The sequence below is a fragment of the Erpetoichthys calabaricus genome, chromosome 18, assembly GCF_900747795.2.
Source record: "Erpetoichthys calabaricus chromosome 18, fErpCal1.3, whole genome shotgun sequence".
Lineage (NCBI taxonomy): Eukaryota > Metazoa > Chordata > Cladistia > Polypteriformes > Polypteridae > Erpetoichthys > Erpetoichthys calabaricus.
Genome location: NC_041411.2, coordinates 24,453,659 through 24,479,671, shown reverse-complemented (window position 1 = coordinate 24,479,671; position 26,013 = coordinate 24,453,659). Strand labels below are relative to the sequence as shown.

The following is a 26,013-nucleotide window of genomic DNA, read 5'->3' as shown; positions in this document are numbered from 1 at the left end:
GTAAAGAATCTTCAGCAGCAGAAACCTGAGCTGGACAGGGGGCACTAGTCCATTTCAGGACACTCTGACATTCTTGAGTCAAGTGGTGCAGGAGTGAGTGTTGGTGAGATGTGCACATGTACTTTACGATGGCTCAGCATCCCACCTGGGGCATGTTTCACCCTTGTGCCCAATTTGAGCAGGACTGACTACAGCATCCTGTGACCTGGAAGTACAATAAGGTTATTACATAAATGGATGGATCAAGAGAGAAGGTGGGCCATTTCATAGTGTGGTCCTTCACTCTGGAGAAACGGCTGTTGTCAGTTATTAGTGTTGATTTTTTAACCTTTAAGCCAGTAGTATAGTTAGGTTATATTCCTAAAGGCAGTAATTGCACAACAGCTGGGGGTCACTTGAGATCCAAACAGAAAAAGACAGACCAAGCTTTAAGCTTGTTTGGAAACTGTGTCCACTTACAAGTCCTAGTAGTAGTCACATATTTGAAGCTTAGATTTCCAATGTTACCATCCTTCCTGCAACCTTACTTGTTACCAAAAAGTTTACTATGAAACCTTGTTTATTTCTGGATATCTTAATAAATCGCTTTTATTACAGTAAAAGAAATTGGGAGCAATTTAAAATGATATGTTATGCATAAGTTCACAAGCTCACATGATCCTATAAAGCAGGGGTGGCGAACTCCAGGCCTGGAGTGCCACGGTGGCTACAGGTTTTCATTCTAACCCTTTTCCTAATCAGTGAGCAATTTTCACTGCTAATTAATTCCTTTTCCCTTCATTTTAATAGCCCTGTTTTAAGGATTCAGCCCTCTGAATTGATTTGTTTCTTCATTAAATGACAGCCAAGCAGAAATGAGACGTGAAACGAGCTAACAGATGACCAGTTAAAATGGGATTTCAAACTCCAACCAATTTAACTCCAAACAGTCTCTTAATGAGAAGCTGATTCTTGCAGTTAATTAAGCCCATTATTTAATTCAATGGCTTGTTGCTGCTCTCATTCTGCCACAGCAGATATTTCCAAATTTGTTGATTTTTCTGTTTTTTCTAAGAACACCATCAAAATGTTTTGGTGACCTGAGAGACCAACCTTACTGAGACCTTCACCTTTCTTTATTTTCAGATATTGTGTGAAGAGCACAGGTGAGCTGGTCAAGTGGTGGCTTGTTTGTCTCATTATTGTTTGGCTACTAATTAAGGAAAAAGAGACAACTAAGGGGTCTGGGTCAAGTTAATTAAAACTAAAGCAAAAGAAGTTAATTAGCAGTAAAAACGGCTCACTAATGAAGAAGATGGTTAGAATAAAAACATGCAGCCACTGTGGCCGTCGAGGACCGGATTTTGACACCTGTGCTATAAAGGGTCATAGGGTAGTTGAGCCTAACCGAACAGCATTAGGTGCAAGGCAGGAGCCAACCCTGGATATCACCAGTCCATCACTGTGTATCTGTGTGCTGTTTGTGGTACTTAAATGTAAGCCAAAATGACATGGCAGCTCTGTATTGTGGGTTATTGTTAGGAAAAGCCACAGAAGCAGTTCAATAAAGACACAAGTACTGAGAGAAACAATTCTCATTGTTTGGCCCTATTCTAACAGCATTTACACTGCAGGGGAGAACACAATAGCAGTCCTCTTTATAGTAGATGTGCACTGCTTATCTGACTTGCTTATACTGTATTTGCATGCAACCTTGATAAAACTGACCAGGTTTACACGGGCAGCACCATTGAGTGAATGACTGCTGGCATGTTTGTGTAATTAAGAGTGTGCATATAGGCAAAAGTTAACTTGGAAGCAAGGGAGCTCATTTTTGTCCTTTTTTATTGAATATTCCTAGCCCTTCAGGTCACAGCACATAGACACTTCTTCAGATGTGGCTTGTTATAAATATGAATAGGCATGACTCTCACATCCATGTAGCTGTAAGTGACCTGTGTCATCATTTAGTTTTTCTTCAGTCTTCATTGATGACACTAATTAGCCATTTTCTTCAGAGAGTTAAATGTGGAAAACAAAAAAAATCACTTTCCTTTAATATTTTAATCTCTGTGTCCTTATAGTGGACACTATCTGAGAACTGGGAATCCATTCAGAACTGTGATCCATATTAAAATTTTCATCTTTATTCTGATCCTGCATTCCGTTTCAGTGGGTCTATTTGATGTTTAAAAAAAACAAGGGAAAATATCCAAGGTGTGTATCAGATATGCCACAAAATTAGAGTCAAACAAAAGGTAGACATTTGATAGTACAGCACTCCTTTTTATTTAATTAATTTTTTTTGTAGATCCTTTAGCCTCCTGTGGAAATTTCCAGAAGTAAAATCAGTGTTGTTTATAACCTTTTTTTTTCTCATGGTGGCATCACCAGGTTGCATCTTACATAGTTGGGGTTCTGATGTTCCTGGAACCGCATTGAAGTTGTCATTCCATTCACCTTCAACCAGTCAACTTTAAAGTCAATCTCTGATGTCATAGAACAAACACTCCATGAAAAGGCAAGCGTAATCTCCCATCTGAAAAAAAAATGCCCTTTGTCATTCACAAAAACAGGTGCACAGTTACCTGAACTTAAACAAAGAAGTACTCCATCATTTAAATTCCAAAGGTAAAGAGAATTTTGTCATGGATGTTCAAGTATTTGTATTTGTGCAAACCATTGTTGGTTTATGATGTCAGAGGCCAACTTTAAAGCTGATTGGTAGACAACTTTATTTTCATTCAGGAACAACAGAAACCCTTTGCTGTCAGATTGGCCACCTTCCTGCTTCTCGTGTGACGTTATGGGTTTGATTGAACATGATGATTATGATTTGCACACGGAAGCTTTCTTCAGATGGTTGCTGGATGGAGTTTGTTCCACTCACTAGTATGCCTAAGGCTAAGCTAGAGTGAGCTCTTCATGGCTACTGTAAAGCAATGCCCTTCAAGTTAATATCTGATGATTTTTAGGGTTTGGAGAAAAGCAGACACTTCAGAAGTTATTCAGATTTCTTCACCCTGCTCCAGGAAAATAAATCTCTGTTGCTGTTTGTCGATTGAACAACTGGAGAATGTTGCCAGTCAGCATTATCTGTTAGAGCAAGTCTGCTTAATTATTGTAAAGCATAGAAGGGACGGTCAGATTTCCTTATGTTCACCAATACTAAAAGGAAAACTTTTTTATGAATGGGATCCCCAAAGTGTAAAGCCAGTGGTATTTCACTTTTCGCTGGACATGCTGTTAAACTCTGTTGTGTTTCTGCAATCTGAGATGTTGCTGAGGATTGAGGCTTGCCAGAAATATGTGCAACCAAACAATGCAGCTGCCCTGACATTTAGGTTGTCCTAACTTAAAAAAAAAACAAAAAACAGCTTCACTTTGAATCCCAGGCTGCTATATAAGGTCGAGAACTAAGAAAAGGGTGGCCATGCTTACAGACATTGTGGCATGGTGGCTAAGGCCATGGGCTTTTTACTCCCATGGGTCCAGTTGAAGTCCTCGCCTCTGACTGAGTCACTTAACGTGCCTGTACTTCGTAAAGCACCTTGACATGGTGTAAGTTATGTAAGAGTGCACTATATAAAGTATATGTTGTTTGTTTAATCTCCTAACCTGATATCAAATGTCTGATTGTGACGTCCTTAATACAATAGCACAAGTTGTGTGGCACAGCAGACTGGAACTTTTGGATCTTTTTCTTCTTTCATTTTGTTTATTAAATCACTTTCGGTTCACCCAGACAGAAATTTGGGAGTCTCCATTATTCTTTTTCAAGAAAACCAAGGAAACATTGTTTTTTTATTATTATTTGTGTAGCTATAAGCCAGGTTAGTTTTTGAAAGACAAATGGTAACAGTAGTTTTCATTTTATTTGTGAGAAATGACTGTCATTAGTATACTATAATTATTGCACTTTGAACCACAAAGCCGACATACTCCATTCTTCCTGTGTCTCCCTGTGAGGCCAAGGTGTTTGACTCTTATTCCCATTAATGTTTAGAAAAACCCAACCAAACAATCAAGCGTGTAGCTTTGTGGCATGATAATTATAAAATTGTAGCCTAATCAGGTATTTGGCTAGTTCACTAACTCCACTTCTTTTCTTTTTGTTTTACTTTATAAAGGCAAGCATGAAGAGAAGCAAGAAGAAGGAAGTATAGTCACCAAAAATTTCACAAAGAAAATTCAGTGAGTATATTTCATTGTCCCATTTGCAACCATAAGAGAAAAATAATTCTTTATTTGGGTAAAACCATCTTTAGACTGTCCATCATTGCATTGTTTTAGTTGATAATGATACCTCACAATTTTCATTTTGTCACAGGTAATCCAACTCTATATCAAATATCTTTTTTGGAAAAAGGGACAAAGGTTGGGGTTTCCATTTCACAGCCACATGTTGGAATATTTTAAGTGTGTTAAATTTTCAGATTATTCTTGGGTTCGCCCACAGATGGCTGCCTGGTTTGGGTGCACTTTACTGTGTTTACCTCCAGAGTGTGCAGCTGTGCTCCAGGGACTAAGAGGCACAAGGTCATTTGTGCATGCCCAAGGGTCCATAGCTCACTGTCATTAAGATCATCATTCGCTGCCAAGGCATGTGACAGTGTTATAACCAGGCAATTCTCCTGGAACGGCTGTGATGTATTGCTTGTTATCTAACTGAAAATGTGATATTTCCGCTTGGCTGTTGCTGTGAAAGATAGCCAGAGAAAAGTCTACACTTTTATTTTTACTGTTATGAAGCTCTTGCCAATAACTGGCCAGTTGTGATCTTAAAGTTGGGGCATCCTTTATATTCATTCTTCCAATGAAATGACCAGTGTCCAGCCAAGGTGCTTTCTTTATTATTTTGATGACAAGAATCTTTTCTCTTCAGACATATTTTTCAAATATCCTAAAAGTGGCGGTAGTGAAAAGAATGAGGGGAAAAAAAAGTTTAGGGTGGTTGGTAGCAACCCAGGCAGAGTAGGCCTCATCAGAGTATATCCTGATGGCTGACTGATTAACTTTAAACTATTTGGTCATGTGCCCAAATTACACAACAAATAGGTGGTCATTAAAGTCAGTGAGACCATTCCTTGAACCAATGACTTATCAACATACATGTGTAGAGTCTCAAACTGGCATAGCTCAATTCAGGCCTGCAAGGCAGGAAACCACTGTGGACAGAGGGACAGACCATCACAGTTTGCTCTTACTCTGTCACTTAACTCTGTGTGGGAAATTACCATGATTGGTTAAAACAATTGTTGATGTTTGAATTCTAGCAAGAAACAGTTATTTCGTTTGAAAAAGCTTATGAAATTGTGTAGAGGCCATGTAGTCAGATCTATCAGATTGGGACAAGCCATACTGTAAAAGGACAAAATGGCAAAGTGCACTAATGGGATAATGTGTTCTGTTGTAAAGGGACAGATCTCATTGTAGATGATGTCCATATTTGAGCGAATTCATATTACTGTATTGCAACACATCAGTCTCATACAGACAAGGCATCCAACTTCAAAGTGTAATACTTGCTGTTGTTTAATCCAGATGAATGTTAACCAATATAATATTCTTAAATCCAGTCGTATGGTGGTGAGCACATCATTGAGCATAAGGCAGGAACCAAATTTGGACAGGGTGCCACACCATTGCAGCGCCCACTTAAAGTGCATTATAGAAGACAAGTGTTAATTTAAACTGCTTTTGTGTGTGTGACATAATGTGTTCGTTTTGGCAGCTTTATTAACCATCTTAGCGTTAGACCCGCGTATCACTCGGACTGTAAAACAGTGTGAAAAGTGTTAGTCCTGAGCGCCACTCGGGCAACTGTATAGGCACGTCTTGCTTAAGCGTTAGACCCGAGGATTACTTTGGCTGTAAAAGTGGCAACAACGTTAGTGCCGAGCATTACACCTGAAACAATATAGGCGTGTGTTGTGTAAGCAGTAGGCCCGAGTGTTACCCAGGCAGCGGTGCAGACATGTCTTCTCCCAGCCTCATAATCGTAAGAAACGGTTTTCAGCAGTCCAGGTGTTGCATGCTTTTGACAGTGATATGTGGAGTGATGACGAAGTGAATCTGTCTTCAAGCAGTGGAAGGGAAACAGACCGTGAAATCAAAAGTGATTCTGATGAATCCAAAAAACAACGCTGGTGTCAATCGCACTTGTGTAGTGTGCTGTTCAAAAGCTGATCGGGCTGGAAAGAAAATCTGCAAGGAATCGCACTGCTACTGACTGGACTGTGATGTTGGGTTGTGTATTTCACTGTGCATCAAGACATACCACACAAAAGACACATTTTGGCAGTATATACGGTATTTGCATTATTTTTATGAATGTTATTATTCATTATTTTTTTGATTTGTATCATTATTATACTTTCTATACTTCTGAATTTGCACATTTTACAGTATAAAGATAATAATAATATCTGATTTTTTCAAGTCAAAAAATGCCATGCTTTTTACAAGTTTTTTCATGAAAAATTGTAACGCTAAGGTGGCTATAATTTGTGTGCACTACTTTGAGGAAGTCCATTAAAGAAGAGGAACTTCCTGACATAGGCTGATACACCTTTAAATATAGTGATTCCATGGATAAACACTCTAGCACACACTTATATTAGTGTCCACAGTGCTACTAACCTAGATGTACCTGTGAATCAAATTATGTTGATGCTACCTCACCCCTCCAACATCCAAGGCTCAACTCGTGTCCCAGATTAATGTATGTGTGGAGTTTGTATGTTTACTCCATGGTTATATTGACACTTAAGTTTCTTCGCACATAATAAAGACAAGCAGATAAGGTGTTATGGCAAATCTAAATTGGGCCCAAATGAGTGACAGTTGGACCACCTGCACTTGGGAACAGCTAAGCCACCTGAAGCTCAGCATGTTTGGGCCTGGCCAATACTGGGATGGGAGACCGTCTAAGGAAAGCTTGCGTTCCTGTAAGAGGGAGGTGTTGGTGAGGCCAATGCCCCAGGACAGTGACAGGTACACCATGCTGTAAAAACTGGTGCCATCCTTCAAATGACATCTAAATCTGTATAGTCATAAAATATCCCTGGGCATCTTTCAAAAAGTAAATGTAGGGTGACCCCTGTTGTTTTGGCAAATTGCCCACCATGACCTGGTCATTCTAACCTCCTTATCATCCCCTCTTTCTAATTGGCTAACTATCTCTCTCTTACCTCTTCACTACCCAGTGGCTAATATGTGGCTAGTGTACTGGCACATAAATGGCTGTCATCGCATCATCCAGGTGGATTCTGTACATTGGTGGTGGTTAAAGTTTTTCCCCACTGTCTTAAGCACATTGAGTAGGTTAGAAAAGTGCTAGATTGTAGTAATTAATTCATTCCTACTTGTCTTATTTATCAATTAATTAATTAATTATCATTTTTTGTTTAGTGTTGAGAAAGTTGTGTGCTCATTCTTTTTGTGTCATTCCTATAATACTGTTAATTTGTAAGATTGTGGCAGAATTTTTTTAATGACTTTTCTGTTATGGAAATTCTGACAGAAAGCGAATATTTGAATTTTTATGTTGGTTAGCATTTACTGTGTATGTCAGAATTTCTTTTAGCGTAATAAAACCAATTGTCTTCTCATTTGACAAGCATAGCATTAGCACCAGAGAACGAAATTGGATTATGAAAAATGCATAATCAACAACAGCTTCTTAAATATTTGTGATAATAAACTCATGCCAAAAGAGTCTCTACATATGAATGATTTATGAATCGCTTTTATGTCAGTCTTCTACAAGTTGTAACATCATAATGCAGAACATTGCTGTGAATCTTTGTTGCCAATTTGTGTCCGGATATTTATCATAACTGGTGTTAACGTTGCCTTATTAGATGTGACAAAGTTGCACATGTTTTAGGCATTTTACAAAGGGTGAAGTGCTACAGTTTAATTTAGAGTTGTCTCTGGATTCTGATTGTTACTGTACTAAGTGAAGTGTGGTAAAATGTTAGAACTTTTTAAGACCAGCGTGTACTTTTTTTAATATAAAAAATATATCTGCCACTAAAGTTGTTGGGCACAAGAGTATTCATTCTGTACCTTTAGGTTACTTCGTTTCCATTTTTGTAAAGAAGGTGAATACAGAAGACAAAATAAGTGAGTTTCTGACAAAATACCATAACAATGCAGAGAAATATTTATTATCCTGGAAATTCTGTTTGTTTAATTTATTTACCGTGCATCTGTCTAGCGAGGTCGATTTCTCTCAAGGGATGAGCAGTCATAATATGCCAGGCAGAGTAAATTACACTACATGTAAACCTCCCAATTTTCATGCTCTGCTTCATTACCAGGCTGACTCGAGAAAAACTATCATTTATAGAAAAATTGTCCGGCTATAAGTTTATTCCATGAACTTCAATTTCCATTAATATATTCTCATTTAGTTTGATGCCATTTTTTTCTCTACAGAAGTTTAATTATACTGTTGGACTGCATTATGTAAGCCATGCGAAATCGGTCAAAGCAGTAAAGCACGCACCATAGGGACGTATCAATTTGTCTTTAAAAATATGCACATTTTTCACTGCAGTCTCACTCACTTATAGTTACAGATATAGAAAACAAACTATTTATCCCTCCATTAACCAGCTTATCATGTTCACAGTTACAGGGAGTCCATCAGGCACCATGGCTGGACAGGGCATAAGCCCATCAGAAGGCACCTCTCACACCTACAGTAGCACACACTACGCAAATGTACAGTCACCAGTTAACCGAACACACATCTTTAGAATGTGGGAGTATCTGGGGAAACAACCACGGGGACACTTGCCAGCTCCACTTAGACAGTATCTTGGCTGCAGGAATTGAGCCCTGGACTCTATAGCTGTGATGCAGCAGCACAAAATAAAGGTTTTGTAGTTGGTGTTGCTTTCATATCCGTAGGCATTCCTTATTAGTATGGCAACCATTCTGCCATAAATCAAGTACCAATCCTGCACCAGATACCAGTCTATCACAGAGCATACATGCTCGTACTAAGCCAATTTAGAGTTGCCATTTAACAAATCTAAAGAAAAAAAAAAACAGTGCACCTAGAGAAAGCCTTTACAGACCCAGAGAAGGTAAAGCTGTACTGCTATCCACCATCCACCCAAAATAAGGTGGCCAGGACATTGGCCCTCAAACCGTAAGGTTCCTGGTTTACTTTAACCCACAGTATGACCTGAAACAAGTTTCTCATCCAGCCTACCGTATGTTCCGGCTGTTATACTTGGTAATGGCTGAACAATGGATATGAACTCGCAAAGTGCAACGAGCATAGGAAAGGCTCTCTCAAATTAAAAAGCATTAATAGATACCAGCTCCACAAGATCCTGAACTGGACAAGCAGGTGAGTGGGAATGTGATGAATGTTATCATTATGGAGAAGCCTGCTACTGTATATTCCTCACTCTGTGTGTTAGTCTGGCCCCACTTACATCTTTTTCCCAGCTGTCTCCATACTTGCCATTTAAGGCGGTGTTCCCCTGAGTGCTGCAGACGCGCCCTCTTTTGTCAAGATTACTGCTTAATGGTTGGCATTAGGATAATTGAGGAGTTCACAGGTCCATGGGGAATTTGCTGCTGCTGTGAAAGCTGTGCCTGGGTGAGGCAGATGACTCGCTTAAACATTCTGACGACTTGTGCATTGTTTGGTGGGGTGCGTTTTGGAATAATTAAAGCTGAGTTTGGATCAGGTACTGTAGCACTCTCTGTAAACTGGATGTCCATTACTCTTTGTACTCTCTAATCTCGTCTGAATGCTCCTGGTAGCATGTTCACCACTCTGGTCCCATGGGATAGTAAAGCTGGTAGTTCATGTATTGTTTTGGTGTTAAATTTGAAATGCTGAGGGACAGGGTGTACTGCTTTGGCCCCTGAATATCTCCCAGCCCCCAAAATTGGACAGTGATGAGCTGTTTTGGTAAATCTTCTCACTGCAGTACTGGGACGGATTCTTTTTATCTGTGGAAAAATCCACATAGCCTTATGGCAGATGTCCGACAGAACTGGCAGGTTGCGTATTCCCTTCTTTTAATTTACAGTACACCACGTCCCCATGACTAACTTGGAGGCTTTCACAGAAACTTGAGGGAGTCCTTATTAGGAAATAACATGTCAACTGCCTAGGCACGTTCAGGGCAGTTATTTAAAGATGAAAGATAAATCTTAGCTTAGTGCATTTTATTTGTTGGACCATTCAGTGTTAACTCTGGTGGTGCACTTTGCTTTGGCCTCTTCTATTGTGACACATTTAATGAAAATAGTTAGGATAGCCACAAATAAAACAAAATTTTCTCTTTGTCTTCTTCAATATGCCCTATGAAAATATTCAGGCCTGCAGCGTATTTGATTACACATGTTGTTTTGCCTTCAGGGGAAATATCAACTTATTCTCTGGCTTCTATTGGGAGTGAAGCGTTTTTGATTTTTTTTTTTTTCTGCGGATTGCAGGTTGATACACAAAATGAGGGATTGGCTCGATTATCGAGGCACTGCGATGTAAACTAAAGGGTTCCTTTCAGCAAAATCCCACAGTAAATGCACTTAAGAGTATTTGTCTGCTGGTGAACAAAAAGCCAGGGCGGCATTGAGCCTTGAATTGCGCTTTGTAGCTGGGCTACCTGCAGGGAATCTTCCTAAAATGTATTCAAATGGGTAAAAATTGCTCTGAAAGCGCCCATTCCTGCCAGTAAACAGAAATGTGTCTACTGAGAAGACGGCCCTACCACACTCGGCTTAATGAATTTGTCCTTTTCGACACCGTTTTGACTGAAACCTTGCAGATTTCATTCCCCCATCAGGCACTTCAGTCAGTGTGACTGTGAAAGCAAACATCTCTACCTGGTTATTTATTTATTTATTCATTTCTGTAATTGAGTCCACACCTGCTGTAAACACCTGTCCAGTGTTTCACTGTGTGTAGGTTTGGCTGGCATATTGATTATTACTGCTGCCTCCCAGCTGCAGAGATCTGGGTTCTAATGAATTTTGGCTAACTTGTCCAGTTTTTCATCCAACATTTCAAAACCAGGTGTGTTTGACATGTGATAGTCGGGTGATGCTATTAAGGTTTGTTCCTGCCTTTCACCCAAAGCTCCTTCCTGTCACCCTGTGAAGGAATAAGAAGATCAAGGAAGTGATATAATATAAAACACAGGAAAGCTCATAAGGTATTGGAGTCCAGAATGGGAAAAAATTCTGTTTAATGGAGGATTATCTGAATGGGCGTGCTAACTCACCACTATAAAGACAAGTTGAGATGAATTTGTGTCCTTGATGTAGACCATCTTCTTGAGCTTGGTGGAATCTCTTTAAAGACGAACAGAACATATATGGGAGAAAGCAGAAAAGTAGGCAGATTATAGCCAGGCTTAAAGTGCCGCATTTCATTTGAAGTGGGAAGTTGGAATTTCAGAGGTCGTAGTTGAAATTTTGAACTGTTACACTACATTAAAGCAGATTTCTAACGTGGAATCTTGGGGCTGGTCTGTCAAGCCCGAGTTTGTCCAACTTCAGATCATGGCATCAATCCAAAATGGTGACATACACCTCAAACTTCCAAGTATTCAAGTAGAAAGCTGTAGTATTTATACTGTTTATTAGCAGTTCTGTCTATTTGTGCCTCAATAAATCAGTTGTACGCACAGTACTGTCTGACCTCTATCTGTGGACATGTTACTACGGTGCTTGGATGTGCAAAAGACTGCATAATGTACTGAAAGTAGTCAACTCAGGTGTGAAGACATCCTCAGCTGTCTTCTAAGGTAGATCTTCTTCCATTTTGGCGACTTCCGTTATAGTTCCTGTTTGCATTTCATTTCTCTCAGACTTTCCTGAAGAAGCAAAAATAATTCATACATGTTTTCTGAGTATTTGTGACCCAAAAATTTATTTTCTAGCATCAGTTTTTTTTCCGTCTTTTTCAAAACTTTTTTTTTCTTCCCTTCTTGGTGTCACTATATTGAGGTTCACACATTTCCTGTTGTCTTGGAAATCCTTTTCACAACTCATCACGGTTGCATGATGTGACTACATAAGTTTCACCACATCCAGCTTCACATTATCTCCAATTGGATTCATTATTTGTGATCTATGTGCTTTATTTTGAGAATTTTTTGGGATTGACTTTTGCTCAGAAATAGACTTGAATTTTTGGGTTGACATTACAGGTGTTGTCGCTTCTCTCTTTGTTCTCCGGTTTTGACCATTTGCTTCGTTTTCTGACCTCTTGCTGAATTGGGTGCATTTCCTAGCTGTGAAGGAAGTAGATAAAGATATGTAAGTTCACTACGTGAAACCAGGCGAAATTGAAATATTTTCAGAGTCTCCTTGACAATACCTGTTTAATGGATAGAAGAAATATCAAAACAATCAAAAAGGTCAGAATAAGTAATAGTGGACAGATTGAGTCTGTCAAAATAATACAAATTTTGTCAAGCAGTTGTGTCTCTGACAGATTTGAGTTCTCAACAGAGCACCAACTTCCAGGTTGTCTAATTTTTAGAATTGGGGAGGTGGAAGAGGCATGGCCATCCAGTCTTTAAACAAGAAGTGACATCAGTGCTTTTCAATGGTTCATCATCATCTCTACAAGTGAAAATGGAAAAGGAGTCGACATGTGCACCCTGTCTTAGTCAGGAGTACACATAACAAGTTCGAAAGAGCCTCAAGAACACCTTACAGTATATCTGACACCTGGCATCTTCCATCATCCTTTGTTGAGATTGCTTTGGCTTAACTCCCTTTAGTCACATGCAAGCAAGCACACTCTTGGAAATGGACAGACAGCTTACTGTCATGCTTGTGCAATTGTCTGAGAGAGCAATTGTACACAGCAGAAATAAGTAAGATTTTGCAGTTCAGTAGGATTTTCTAGAGAAGTCAGGCAGGTGATGTCTGGACTCACACTAACCAAAACCAAAGAGAATAAGCAGAAATCTTCTTCAGCTAGTGAGTTTTTTTTGTGAAACAAAGCTTAAACAGCATGTAAATGCATCTTGGTGCTTTATAACTGGGTTAATTGTGCACATTTAAATAAATGCACACATCCAGAGATAAACCTAACAAGGCTCAGCATTGTAATTATACTAATGGTGAACAGTTAATAATAACAGAAAAAAACTCTACAACCCAGACACTTGCTTCTTTCTTTCCCCTTTGCTTCTTTCTTTCTCAATGACTTGTAAGCACACCTCTGAGATCAGTCACTTAGTAGAGATAAGAACTCATGGCCATGCCTCATAATGGTAGGCCACTGACCCACCAATCTGTGCAAGCCTGCCTTATAATCACAGGACTATGAAGTAGGGGCTTTACAATGTGAAAGAGAATTTTAAAGGCACGCCTTAGTGGCAAGACCTTAGATCCAACAATAGTTTTTGAGAAGGGATTTCTGAAACCTTCATGTTCTGTTGGTAGACTACTGTGGAATTCACACAGACTCTTAAACTCCCTGGAGTGTCTTTATTATTGTTATCGGATTAGAACAGTGCAGTGATCGCATACTTCACTTTTGAGTGTCTTGAACTAACACCTTGTGAATTCTGATATGGTTTCACCTGCATCAGCTTCTATTGTTCACCTGTTGGAGAAAAAGACGGCAGCCACATTTGTGCTGAAGAAAAAGGTAAAGCACACAAGATCTGATTCTCAGAATCCTCTCGTATGCCAAAACATGCAAATACCTTTAAGTTCAAAAACGTGCAGCAGGCCTGCACTCTGTAGCATCCACATCTCTCATCAAAAGCAGCAGGGTAGCACGTTAATGTAGTAATTAATGGTGTTCTGTGATCAAATCCCAGCCCAATCAGTTATAGGCCGTTTTCTACCTTGCACTAAGAAGATTCTTGGAAGGACTCAGGCCCCAGCTGACCCGACAAATTGAGCAAAGCAAAATTAGTAAAATCTATGAATGGGTGGACTTAAAGAAGCTTCAACATAACTGCTAATCACGCATCAGATAATCTGCCTTATTTATTTAGATTTGTTTCATTTATGGTCCTAAACAGAACAGGCTATTTTTGAAAATATGCTAATTCTACTTCTGGCATTGCAGCACATCTTGTTTCTTTTGACTTCCTTTGAAAGTATGTTTGTTCTCCACGCCACCCTTGATATCTGTTTTTTTTTTTTTTAATAAACCTCATCCCATGTGTCTGTTATAACAGAAGTGATGCTGTCTCAGCCGCCCACTGAGGAATGCCAAAGTGGTCAAAAATATAAAAACAGGGCCTATATAGACCTATGAAAGGGTAAGACAAAGAATTAAGTAAAGAAAGAAAAGTAAAAGTGAAGCCCAGCTTCCTTTCTGGTCCCAGCTAAACAAGTGTTTAACCCCTGCCTACTGTTATTGTACACCATCAAGCATTCCCTTCCACTTGCTGTCTTTCTCGTGAACCTGGCACCTGGTTTTCACCAGAAGGGTTTTTGTCCGTATAAGTGCTCTGCTTGAAGTCACTATCAATGAAGCCATGGAGTCATTCCTGAAGCCACTGAACCAGACACAAACTCATTGTTGTAGCATCTTGTGTCACTGCACCCCACAGTCTTCAGTTGCCCTTAACTTTACCTGATTTTCATGAAGGGCGCTCAGCCTCCTGAAAAAGAGAGACCATGTTGTTCTTCTAAGTCAAGAACTGCTTGCCAAGAATCCTTCTGTGATTGGCCATTTTGGTTCATCTAATGCACAGCATCAATGTTTGTAAACATTGGTGATTTAATACCATATTCTGTTGTTCTTTGCTTCTATAAGTGACTTGTAGTGATTGATGACTGATATAAATGACACTTTATAAAGACTAATGAATGTCTTCACAGAATTAAATATAGTGAGCACAAACTGCTGTTTTGACAGTAATGCATATACTAAGGGTGTGAAGTGAAGTAATTCATGCATAAGGATGTGAAGTAAAGGTCGGCTGGTAACAAAGCACATTAATGTTAAATGGTTTATTGACAAATGCCAACCTTTTCTTGTTTTCTGACTGAAATGATGGTTCAATTCTGAAGTCATCCAGGCAGGGCATTCACATGCTTTGATCGAGAGGCCGCAGGCCTGCTGCCCAGGCTTATGTACAAGTCTGGTTATATCTCACACATTTTCTTTTTTTTCTTTTTTTTTTCTTTTTTTTTAAGTAATATTTAAAGGAGGTCTTTCAGTAAATGAAAATTACCTTCTATCCTCCACACCCTTTTCTGAAGCAGCAGTAGAAACAAGGGACCGTTTGTAGCCATTTGCCACTGTGAGCCACTTCTCCCTCAAGTTTCCTGTGTCACAGGTTTAGACTGTGCGCCAGTTTGTGATCAGTTAGGAGCCCCCTACATGTTCCCTCCTGTCGGCAAATGTTGCAACTGAGAGCGACTCCATTGAGCCCAATCCTGATGTAGGGATGATTTTTATGAGAAGCTCATTCATCCTCCTTCGATTGTGTCTAGAGCTCAAAGCTGAAGATCTTTAAAAATCCGTTGTAGCCGCCGCTCTCACTCTCTTTCCACCCCCCTTCACTCCTCTGTTCCTCACAGAGATAATAATTTGAAAGCTGCAGCCTGCGGCTTTGGTTATCTCTGATGTACAGACGACGAGAGAATTGCTACTTTCTTTTCATTTTTTTTTTGTTTAGTGCCTAGAAGTGATTTGATTCTACGGCTTCATCTCCCTGCTAATGTTCTCCTCTTTGCTGAGGTCACTTAATATTCTTTCTCTAAAAGCCCCCTTTTAGTACGTGGCATAAAGGATTTGAACTCTTGGGACCTTTCTGTGTGACACACTTTTACCAATCGATACTCGCCATCCAGTGAAGACAAACATCTCTGCTAATGCTTTCTTTTGCTGGACTCGTCAGCTCAGCTCTTTTATGTTCAGATGGGAGGTGGCAGCTTCACTTCTCAGGCAGCGTGAATCAGGTTTTTCATCCTTTCGGGCAGTTAATAGCAGAGGACACATTTCTCGCCTTCACACCCCTGCCTTTGCAGATAGTGTTTCACGACACATTTAGTTTCCGATGATAAAGGGCTATTAAGTCTTGTGTTATGACTATCATTCAGCAAGAATTTAAAAGGAATACTCATCAAATCACCTCTGGAATTGAGCTCATTAATTGCTGGCACACTTTTTTAGTTTTTAGGCATCAGTTTAGAAACCATCCATCCATTATCCAATCTGCTATATCCTAACTACAGGGTCACGGGGGTCTGGTGGAGCCAATCCCAGCCAACACAGGGCTCAAGGCAGGAAATAAACCCTGGGCAGGGCGCCAGCCCATCACAAGTTTAGAAACTAGCACCTCCAAAATTCACTGTTGCTCATCACAAATTTCTTATATTTTTTTAGGCTAATTAATTAAGCTTGTGCTCTGGACAAGCACTCCATCATTGGGTGGCTCCTATCTTGCACCCAGTGCTGCCAGGATTGGCATGATTCCGACCTGGATAGTGTGGGTCTGACAAAAGAGACAGCAAGTTGCTATGCACTGGTTTAGAGGAGAGTGGTTTACTGTGCTCATGCTGTTTAGTAAGACAAGAAGACCCATATGTATAGGGTGATGCAAGCTTTCACATCTTAAATTGACTAATTCCTGAAGTGTCCATCTCCTCGTCTCTTATGTATTTCTTGTCAGCCTGATCATCTACTTCCTCCTGGTCAGCAGGTCCACAGTAACTAAAATTTGTTGGATTTGTTGATTCTGTGAAACAATTTAAAGGATGTCTTCATACACTTAATTTTCTTCACGTTGCCTTATTCCAGTGAACTAAGCCAATTTTCTATTTTCTCATAAATATGAAAGGAATAATCCACCCAGAAGTGACATTTTTTTACAACTGTTGTCCCTATTTAAGTTTTGAGGGGGGGACAAGAAGAATTTTCAGTCTTGCTTTCGTGGAGAAATTAAATATTGAATGCTTAATGTCTGCGGCATTGATAGGAGATCAACGCTGGACAGAAGCAAAAGATGTGAGAACCATCCATGGGAGGGGGTTGATTCTCATATTACTTGTGTCACATAACCCCAATCAGATATCCATTTGTATGGTCAAAATGTGTGCATTTTTGCTGAATGATTAACAACGGTTGCTTCCTGAAAGCTCTGCATTAAACGTCAACAAGGAAGACGTTGTTCCCACAATGCTGTGCTTTAGAGTCGTAGATTCACCTTCTCCCCTAATTCACTTGTGAAGAAACTTGTCTTTCATTTCAAATGACTTTTTATACTCGGCCTCTCCAGGTATTCCCACTCCCTCAGACAAGTCTCGCCCACCTGTGGAGTGTGACCCTCCCAGGTGCCTTAAAGTATTTATTAAACTCAAGAAAGTAATGAGATTTGACTGTTTCTGGGCAGTTTCTTGAAGGTTCACGAGCTTAGGATTTAATAACAAATGCTGGCCACTGAAATGAGCAGTGTTTCATTCAACATACCAGTTTGCAGGCACGGTACATTTAAAAATAAGTAAATATATATATTTAGTTACTTTTGCTCTTCAGTGCTCAGAATGTGCATTAACTGTACAAAAATATGATATTTGGAAACCTTTTTTTTGCTTTTTGTAAAGTTAGAGTGCTTTATTAAAAGACTTAACAGCCCTGAGCCGAACACAATGGGACTTGAGTGGTTTTTATGGGTTGTTAACACACTGCCTTAAATGCAGTGGAAAATCCTCTCAAAGTGAATTGGGAGTCAAAACTAACCCCAAAGACACAGCAAGATAAACATTTATGGGATGTTTAACTTGTTGTTACTGTTTGTTAATTTAGAGAAGTATAGGAAAGTTGCAACATTTAATCCTGAACAGATGAAATTCAAAATGCTTCCACTGATTTCAAACTAAAAAATGATCAAATTTAACCTAAAGACATAGTAAGGGTTAAGAAGAAATCTAGCAAGACATCGGAGACCTGGCATTGACTCCCAGCTACATCTAGTTTAAATTGTCTGTGGAGCAAATTCTCCTAAGAGACGCCTCAATGATTTCATCACATCAGCCAATGTGTAGTCTTTGAATGTGTGTGTGTGTGTGTGTGCGTGTGTGTGTGTCTGTGTCACATGACGGTGATAAATAATGGTTCATGGTGGTGCTTCTCCTAGATCTGATATCTTGTGTTTAAATCCCATCTTTGGTTGCTCTCCATATGCAGCCTGTGTCTTCTTATAGTGTCTATGTGGGGCTTTCTCTTGGTGCTCCAGTGTTCTCTCACATTTTCATTTAATTTGATTTCAGTCCAATGTGTCTATTATTTGATCCATCTCTTTTTAAGCCACTTCAGAATTGTGCTTTGATGTAGGCTATCCTGACAGAGATGCATGCAATCAGGATCAGCTGTGGACTGAGCATTACTCCATCACAGGACCCACTCACACTTATTCATACAAGGCCACTTTAGAGTTGCCAGTTAGTCCATCAGGAACATTTTTATGTTGAAGCAGGGAAACCAGAGCACCAGGACAATAAGGTAATGTAGCAACTCCACACAGACAATGACAGGGATGGGCCTATGGAGCTGTGAGACAACAGGATTAACCCTCTGTGCCTCTCACACTAGTTTCACTAATCTTTTCGTGTGTACTTACCATGTGTCAAACAATCTTGTGTTTTTATCTTTTTTCTTTGATTTGTATACTTACTAATGCTTGCTTCGTAATGTGCCTTGCTATATTGTGCTATATAAAGGACACTAATATACACTGGCAAGAAAATGCTTAAGCTAATAACACACAAACAATTCTAATCTTAAATATCTTTATTGAACATTCCCATCAGACATTCACAGTCGGCCGTGGAAAAAGTAAGTGAACCTTTGAATTTAGTAACTGGTCGAAACTTCTTCAGCAGCAATAACTTCAAACCAGCACTTCCACTTGCTGCCAGGAAGCCCTGCACAATGTTCAGGAGGAATTTTGCAAACATCTCTCTTCAGGTTATTTATTCCTCAACATCTCTACCTGGTTATAATCTGGGTTTTAGCAGGCCATCCCAAAGGACAGATTTTCTTTTTTAAAGCCATTCTGTAGTAGGCTTACTTTGATATTTAGGATCATTATTTTGCTGCATCCACATTTATACATAGTCTGTCTAACTGGACTGACAAATATGTGAACTCTTTGAAATGACTTTCCAGCTTTATCCAAATCAACAACTCTTGACTGTAGAACTTTGGTGATCTATTTTTTACAAGGCATGCTTAACATCAGCAGATGTTTCTTGTGAATAGCAAACACAAAGTTTTTGAGTTTTTTTGTTATTGGTCAAAGTATCTCTAAAGTACACTTCCTGACTCATTTCATTGGTTGGACTCCAGGGGCCTCATGCATAACACCATGCGTAGAATTCGCACTATAACATGACGTAAGCACAAAAGCTGAAATTTGCTTATACACAGAAAAATCCAGATGCAGGAATCTGTGCGTTTGCCAACTTCCGCGTTCTTCCGCTCAGCGTGGAAATAAACGCACGTGCACGTGCTTGCTGGCCCGCCCCAACTCCTCCCAGAATTACACCTCTTTGAATATGCAAATCAGTATAAATAGCCCTTAAGCCCAGCGTTCTGTGAAAAGGCAATGGCAAAAGTACAAGGAAAAATAGAAGTATTTCAGCGAATACCAGATGGAGGCAAACAAAAACGTACTATTTGTTGGTTTAAACAGTTGTATAAGTACCAAAAGGAAGTTGATCGAGTGACATAGCGTGTCAGAGAAACTCGAAAGCTCAAGTTCATAAAGTCGCACAGTGCCCAAAATAAAAAAGTTGTCACATATCAAAGTCGGCGTGAAAAGGCGACTCGTAGCCCACCGTCTGAGTGTCATATGAAAGCTTATTAGGGTACAGTGAAAAAAAAGGCACACAGTGTGAAAAAACCACAAAATGTCAACATTAGTTTTATCTGTATAATATAATCAACATATTTTGCTGCATTTCATCTTAAAAATGATATCTTCATCATATGTAAATATGTGCTTTATAAAGTGGCTCAGGTTGTGCAATATTATAACTGTATCATAAGTACAATTACCTCATGGTAACTTGCAAGTACAAACAGTTCTACAAGGAGGACTTGAGCCGCCGTTGTGGATGTGGATCTAAGAAAGGGTAACCACACAGGAACAGTAGCACTGCTTTGACGCTGGGTGCCGCCAGTCTGCAAAACCTAACGGAGAACTTGCGTACGACAGGGTGTGAGGTACCGTGGAAAAGTGCATGGCTTTACACCAAGTGTAGGTTTTATACATTTGAACGTGGAAACGTTCTTACGCAACATTTCTGTGTGTTAGCACCGTTTATACATGAGGCCCCAGGTCACTCCAGGTAGCTTTTGCTGAAGTCAATAGCTGAAGGGTTCACATACTTTTTTCATCTTAAGCTGTGAATATTTGAATTATGTATTCATTGTGAACAAAAAATAAACAATAATTTATATGATCTTAGTTAAACAAGATTGCATTTGTTCATTATTGTAACTTAAGATCAGACCCTATTTTATGATACATTTATACATTATTATACAGTGGCATAAAACAACCAGGGGTACCTGCCCTGCCTGAGGTGAAGTTGCTAAATAAAACTCCTCGTGGTTTGGGGGGAATTTTGGACCTGGACCAAAATTTCACTGACTGAACTCCCCTTTGAAAGCAGCTTTGCATACGTGTGCCAAGTCCCAAGAATGCCTCCTAGGGGTGCTTCTCTGCTGAAGTGCAGGTACAGTCAAGAAAGAAAGTTCCCTGAGAGGAAAATGTTTAAAACGAAATACAGACTTTGGTCTTCCCGCATCTATACAAATGGAGAATCTGCAAATGTTGGTGGCGATAAGTTGAACAGTGTGGGCTTGTATACCAGACGAATGCACGTTAACTTTTATATTTTTGATACACTTGCGAAAGAGAGAGAGAGAAGTGAAAGCAGAATAGGTGAAATGTAATGCAGAATTAAGAAACTGTCTTGTAATTTTAAGAAGCATGGAAGATTAGACAGAAGATTTCAAGTTTCAGGATTTAACAGTCATTCAAGACTAAACAGTTAACCTTGAACCTTCAGCCATCGATATAAAACTCCTTTTTCACATTTTGCAGCCTTTGCTGCCGATGAGAGCATAGACTTACCTGTTCCTACTGTCTTTTCCCAGAATCCCTGCAGATGTGGATCCTTTAACAGTGTTTGCTTCCTTGTCCCCTGAGGGAGTTCTTATAATTGAAGCACCTCAAACGCCACCCTATTACCTGTTTGGCTGTGACTACATGGGCGGAGAAGAAGAGAAGACGGATTTTGACACTCGGGAGGCTGCTGTCGCTTGATATCGCCATGGGTCTGAAAAACAGAGGCCGGTGTTTGTGCTGATCCATACCATTATCTGCTATCTGTCCACTGCCTCATTTTCATCCCAAAAAACAGAAAGAAAAAATGCTGCAACTCTTAAACAGCTCACCACGCAACAAGGCATTATGCAGCTGCCTGATTACAGAGACTTGTATTCATCGAGTACGTCCAAATCCCCTCCTTTACCATCTGTTCTTTATACTACATGTAAAACATATGTAAATAATTTTGTTTTATATATTTCATCCATAGAGGTCTTACAAATCTGTGTAATGATATTTGTATATCAGACTAAAGTTTTCCTAAACTAATAATTCTTTAAAATATATTATTGGGAAGTGTTATTGTTAATGAGTAATGAAAATAGTTTGAGACTGCTGTATTCTTTTTACACAATAAAATGTTTTATTGACCATTAATTCATTTTCAGACTTTTGCAAGTAACATTGCAGGTGTAATAGTATTTTTTAAAATACAGTAATTTCATTGTGTTTGTTTTCTTTTTTTTTTTCTTTTTTTTTGTTACTTGAAATCTGAATCTGTTCAATAGGAATATAGTCTGTGGTAGTGATCAAAATCTTTTACAGAAATGCAAGGTGATGATTGATTAAACAATCAGTATGGTAAATTCCCTCTCAGCCACAGTCCTTGAGCACTGTACCCTGTAGGCCTGCTGTCAATGAATCCCAGTTACTCAGTTAAAGTGCATCAGATTCTTTACTGACATCTAGTGGCTCTTAGAAATTTTGCAAATTGTAGTTTTTATGTTATCTGGGCCATGGGCTGAGCGCTACTCCATCACAGGGCTCACCCAACTCATTCATATGGAACCAGTTTAGAGTTGCCAGTTATCTCAACATGCACATTTATTGGATGAAGAAGGCAACCCAGAGTACCAGGAGAAAAATCATGTGGAAACTCCACACAGACAGTGATAAGGCTGAAATTTTGAACCGTGTGGTACCAATAACAGCCCTTAGCACCGCTCACTTAATGCTTACTGACCATCATTAGTTATTGTTCATTTATTCATCAAATTGCTGAACCTTCTTAATTGAATGTCTGTCTTGGGGTCCTAACAGCAGGGACCCTTGCTCATTAGAGGGTACACTTAGACATTCAGCTTAGAGGTGCCTTTTAACTTACCATGTACATCTGTAGGATATGGAAGAAATACCTGACAGGGGGTGAATATGCAAACTCCTTACAGACAGAATTTCTAACTTTTGGTGACCTAATGAATAGTTACAGTATTTGTCCATGATAATGATGCCTCTCAGCTGTTAAATTCGTAACTCAGCATATTACATCTCTCTTCTTTACATCATTTTCTTTCTCTTTGAGTTTTTATATTCTGACAATGTGGTCAAAATATATTTTAGCTTTTGTCTTGAGTATAAATGATTCCTGGGTACATTCGGATTTGATCTGATCTAAATGGGCAGATGTATCCATGGAACACTCAGTAAGACACCCTGGCTACGTGGCTCAGTGTATGTTTTATTTATTTGTATTAAATTGATGTAGTGTTTTTGAATTCATGTTTCTTAAACTGTAAATTTTTGTTGTGAATTGTGTTTTTACATTTAGTGAAATGGACCATTTTTCAAGAGATTCAGTACACAGAAATATATTCTGCCTTTTTCATGTGGCTGCAGCCCACATGTCAGCAGTGTGCAGAGTCCTGCAACGGAGCCATGTGTTTCACGTTATTTGACCCTGTTCAGATTTTCTTAAGTTGGACCCGACTGTTACGTAATTTCAGAGCAGGTGCAGCCATTGCAAAACAAACCATCCAGTAAATTGTGAGGAATTTGAAAAACGTGTCATTGAGGATTTTCAACAAAACGCACTCAGCCTGTCAAAGGGGCCAAGGCCCATATCCTCCTCTAAAGCCCTGGACATTTTCCTAGAAAAACAATTGGAGTAACATTTACACTTTTAATAACATTAAAATGGTTACCATATTTGAATTATAAAACCCAGAGTTCAGTTTGTGTCAAACAATTCATCTGTACACTGAGCCGTCCGCTCAGCATAAAACGCGTCAGTGTGATTTTCAAATGTTTGGATGGAGCCACCAGGGGACTTTCTGTTTCATCTTTTAAAAACCCACACACATCCTTCAGAGCTGCTGGAAGAAGATTTCTTCATTGCAGGATGGGCCATCTCCAGGGCACGAGTGCAAATCAACTGCTGCAGTAAACCAGAAGAGAGACATGCCTACGGCCTGGAGCGTGAGCGTAACTGACAGAAAATTAGAAGTGAAACAAAAGTTGCTTTTGTTAAGCAAGTTCATCCATTTAATGAGGGATTCTTAAACCAACACATTTGCAGGGTTATACAAACATATAAGTGGAAGTAACCATAAATGTTATTTACAGGACATATTAGGCCTCATTTACCTACCCAATGTAGGTAGATTTACTGACAAACGTTGGTTTGGGTTTGTTTTTGTAGAAGGGAAGTCTCTTTTAGAAGGATAGGTGAAACTTAGCTGAAAATTCCCCTTCAATACAATCTCTTAACAATGTTAAAACTGTCCGGGGCACCTCCAGTAGCAGCTGGATTTCACTCAAGCTGTTGGCTTAAATCGAAGTTCAGCCCCACTGTGCATTCCATTTACTTAGGCTGACTTCCACCTGTTCTCTTGTCTCCCAATAGTGCCGTTTTACTGCCCTATAAAACCTTACAAGACATTTACTTATCCCTTAATAATACACCCCCGCCCACAGCAGTGCACACTTTTACAACCGATTAAAACTTTTTCAACTGATCTCTGAATGCTTCTTATGTTAAATGTTAGCTTTAGGAAGGGTCACACTATGTGGTTTTATCCCACATTTTCTTGTCGCAGACAAACTTTTGAGATAAACCACAAATTTCCCAGACTTGGACCAAATCAGTGCTTTTGTCTGTCGGCAACATTTTTTAAATATGTGAATTTCAAAAATGCGTGTTGATCTTTTTTTTTTTTAGATATTATGAGATTTTTAAGCTTCTTTGAAATTTTCAGCACAGATTTTTGTTCAGAAGACCATGTGGCATTCAGTGAGAATAACCAGTGAAAGCAAAAGAGGAAATCTGGATAGATGTGCTGAAACAATTACTTCTATAAAATTATTTACTGTATGGTCTGCAAATAGGGACTGACCCAAGACACATAATCGCTTGTTGTCATGACCTTTGAGGACACACCCCTAAATGGCAGACAAAAATAAACCAAAAAATTATAATCCTCAAAATAAGTGTAAGATTACCAGAATCAATGCAAAAAAAATAAATAAGAAAAGGGAATCCAAAGCTAACTCAGGCCCTCTCCTTTTTTGGTATCATTTATGTCTGCATCTTTGTTCTGATTACGCAGTTCGCCAGACTACTATCAGGAACTTCTTAGATGTTGTTCTTATTTTCTTTATTTATTTTCTGAAATTGTTGTTTTTACTTTTATTCATTTGTATAATTTTCCTGACATCATTAAGCTGTCATTTCTTTATTTTTTATGATACAGTCTGCTTTAGGTATCACCCCCAGGGTTTTGTTTGTTACTACTATTGGGTTTTGTACTTTCTGCCATCCTTAAATGTTCTGTTTTGATTTTATTTCTGTCTAACGTCTTTTGCTTTTGTATTTTTTCTTAGTTTAATATGTTCTCCATGTCTTCTGTTAAGTAAGTCTTTAAGTATGTTAAAGGTTTGATGGAGGAGGTATCGTCCATACCCTTAATTGAATTACAAACCCCAGGTACTTTTATCTTTCCAAACTTCCCTGTCTTTTTGACTGTGCTATACTGGCCAGTATGGATTGTCCTTTGAACATCTGCCTGCTGTCTTTTCTCAACATGCTTTCAAATTTGTTATTTGGAAATTATATCATAAAGATAACAGCATTAGCTTTTCGTTTAGATTCAAAACAACATCATATTTCCTGGATTTATATTGCATGTTGTAGGTACTTTTGATTTTTGTAATTCCCCAAAACGTGTTTTGCAGCAAATTTGCTGGGTTCACCGTTGACCATGTTCACTGAAAGTTTCCCTAAAAATTCACTGTGTGTCCAGCTTAGACAAACTTATTTTTCCCAGTGCCTCACAATGCTTTGCGAGTCCAGTGTTATATTACAGTGCTGCTGCATGTGGGGATGTCACTACCTAATCTTGCGCTGAACTATCACAGATGTGTGCTATAAGTATACTCCAACTCTCACTTTGTTGCACTGCCTCTTCTGCTTCATGCATGCATGAATAATTTACAGTGTGTACATGAATGTGTGATGTTACTACCTTATTGGTACTCTAATCCAATTTGCACCCTACATTTAACATTTCCATCTGAGGATACATTAGCTGACAGTAATGAGAATATTATGGAAATACTTTGTTGTCGCTGTGTAGCTCAGATCAAGTACTGACTTGGAAAACCCCCGAGTATATACCCCCTAGTGGATGCTAGTTAGTCAAAGTGATAGGAGCTTGGGAGACACCGTGAGACATAAAGGAATATAATTTTATCTCAATGAGGTGCAGTAGTTAGCATTGCTGCCTCACAGCTCAGGTCATGATTTTGGCCACAGTAATCATTCCAGCATAGCTGGCAAATGCTTCCCTGGCCCTCACATAAACCTAAAAGACCATTGCACCATTATAATGCACTCAAAACTAGTTCAGTTTCTCCTTTACCATTAACTTAACTTTGAGTATGATGAAACTGTTAA

The 26,013-nt window shown here is 39.1% G+C and overlaps 1 protein-coding gene across 2 annotated transcripts in view; it reads left to right on the top strand.

Annotated features, from left to right (window-relative positions):
* The window catches only part of hspb8 (heat shock protein b8), a 37,034-nt gene that overhangs the window by 5,883 nt on the left and 5,138 nt on the right, over positions 1 to 26,013 (top strand). The window contains exons 2-3 of one of the 2 annotated variants that reach the window (XM_028824796.2): positions 4,110 to 4,173; positions 21,110 to 21,791. In XM_028824796.2, coding sequence (XP_028680629.1) covers positions 4,110 to 4,173; positions 21,110 to 21,278 — 233 coding nt within the window. In that variant the 3' untranslated portion in view covers positions 21,279 to 21,791. Of the gene's footprint in view, positions 1 to 4,109; positions 4,174 to 21,109; positions 21,792 to 26,013 lie in introns of those variants that run through there. The other variant, XM_051921097.1, reaches the window with a different exon arrangement.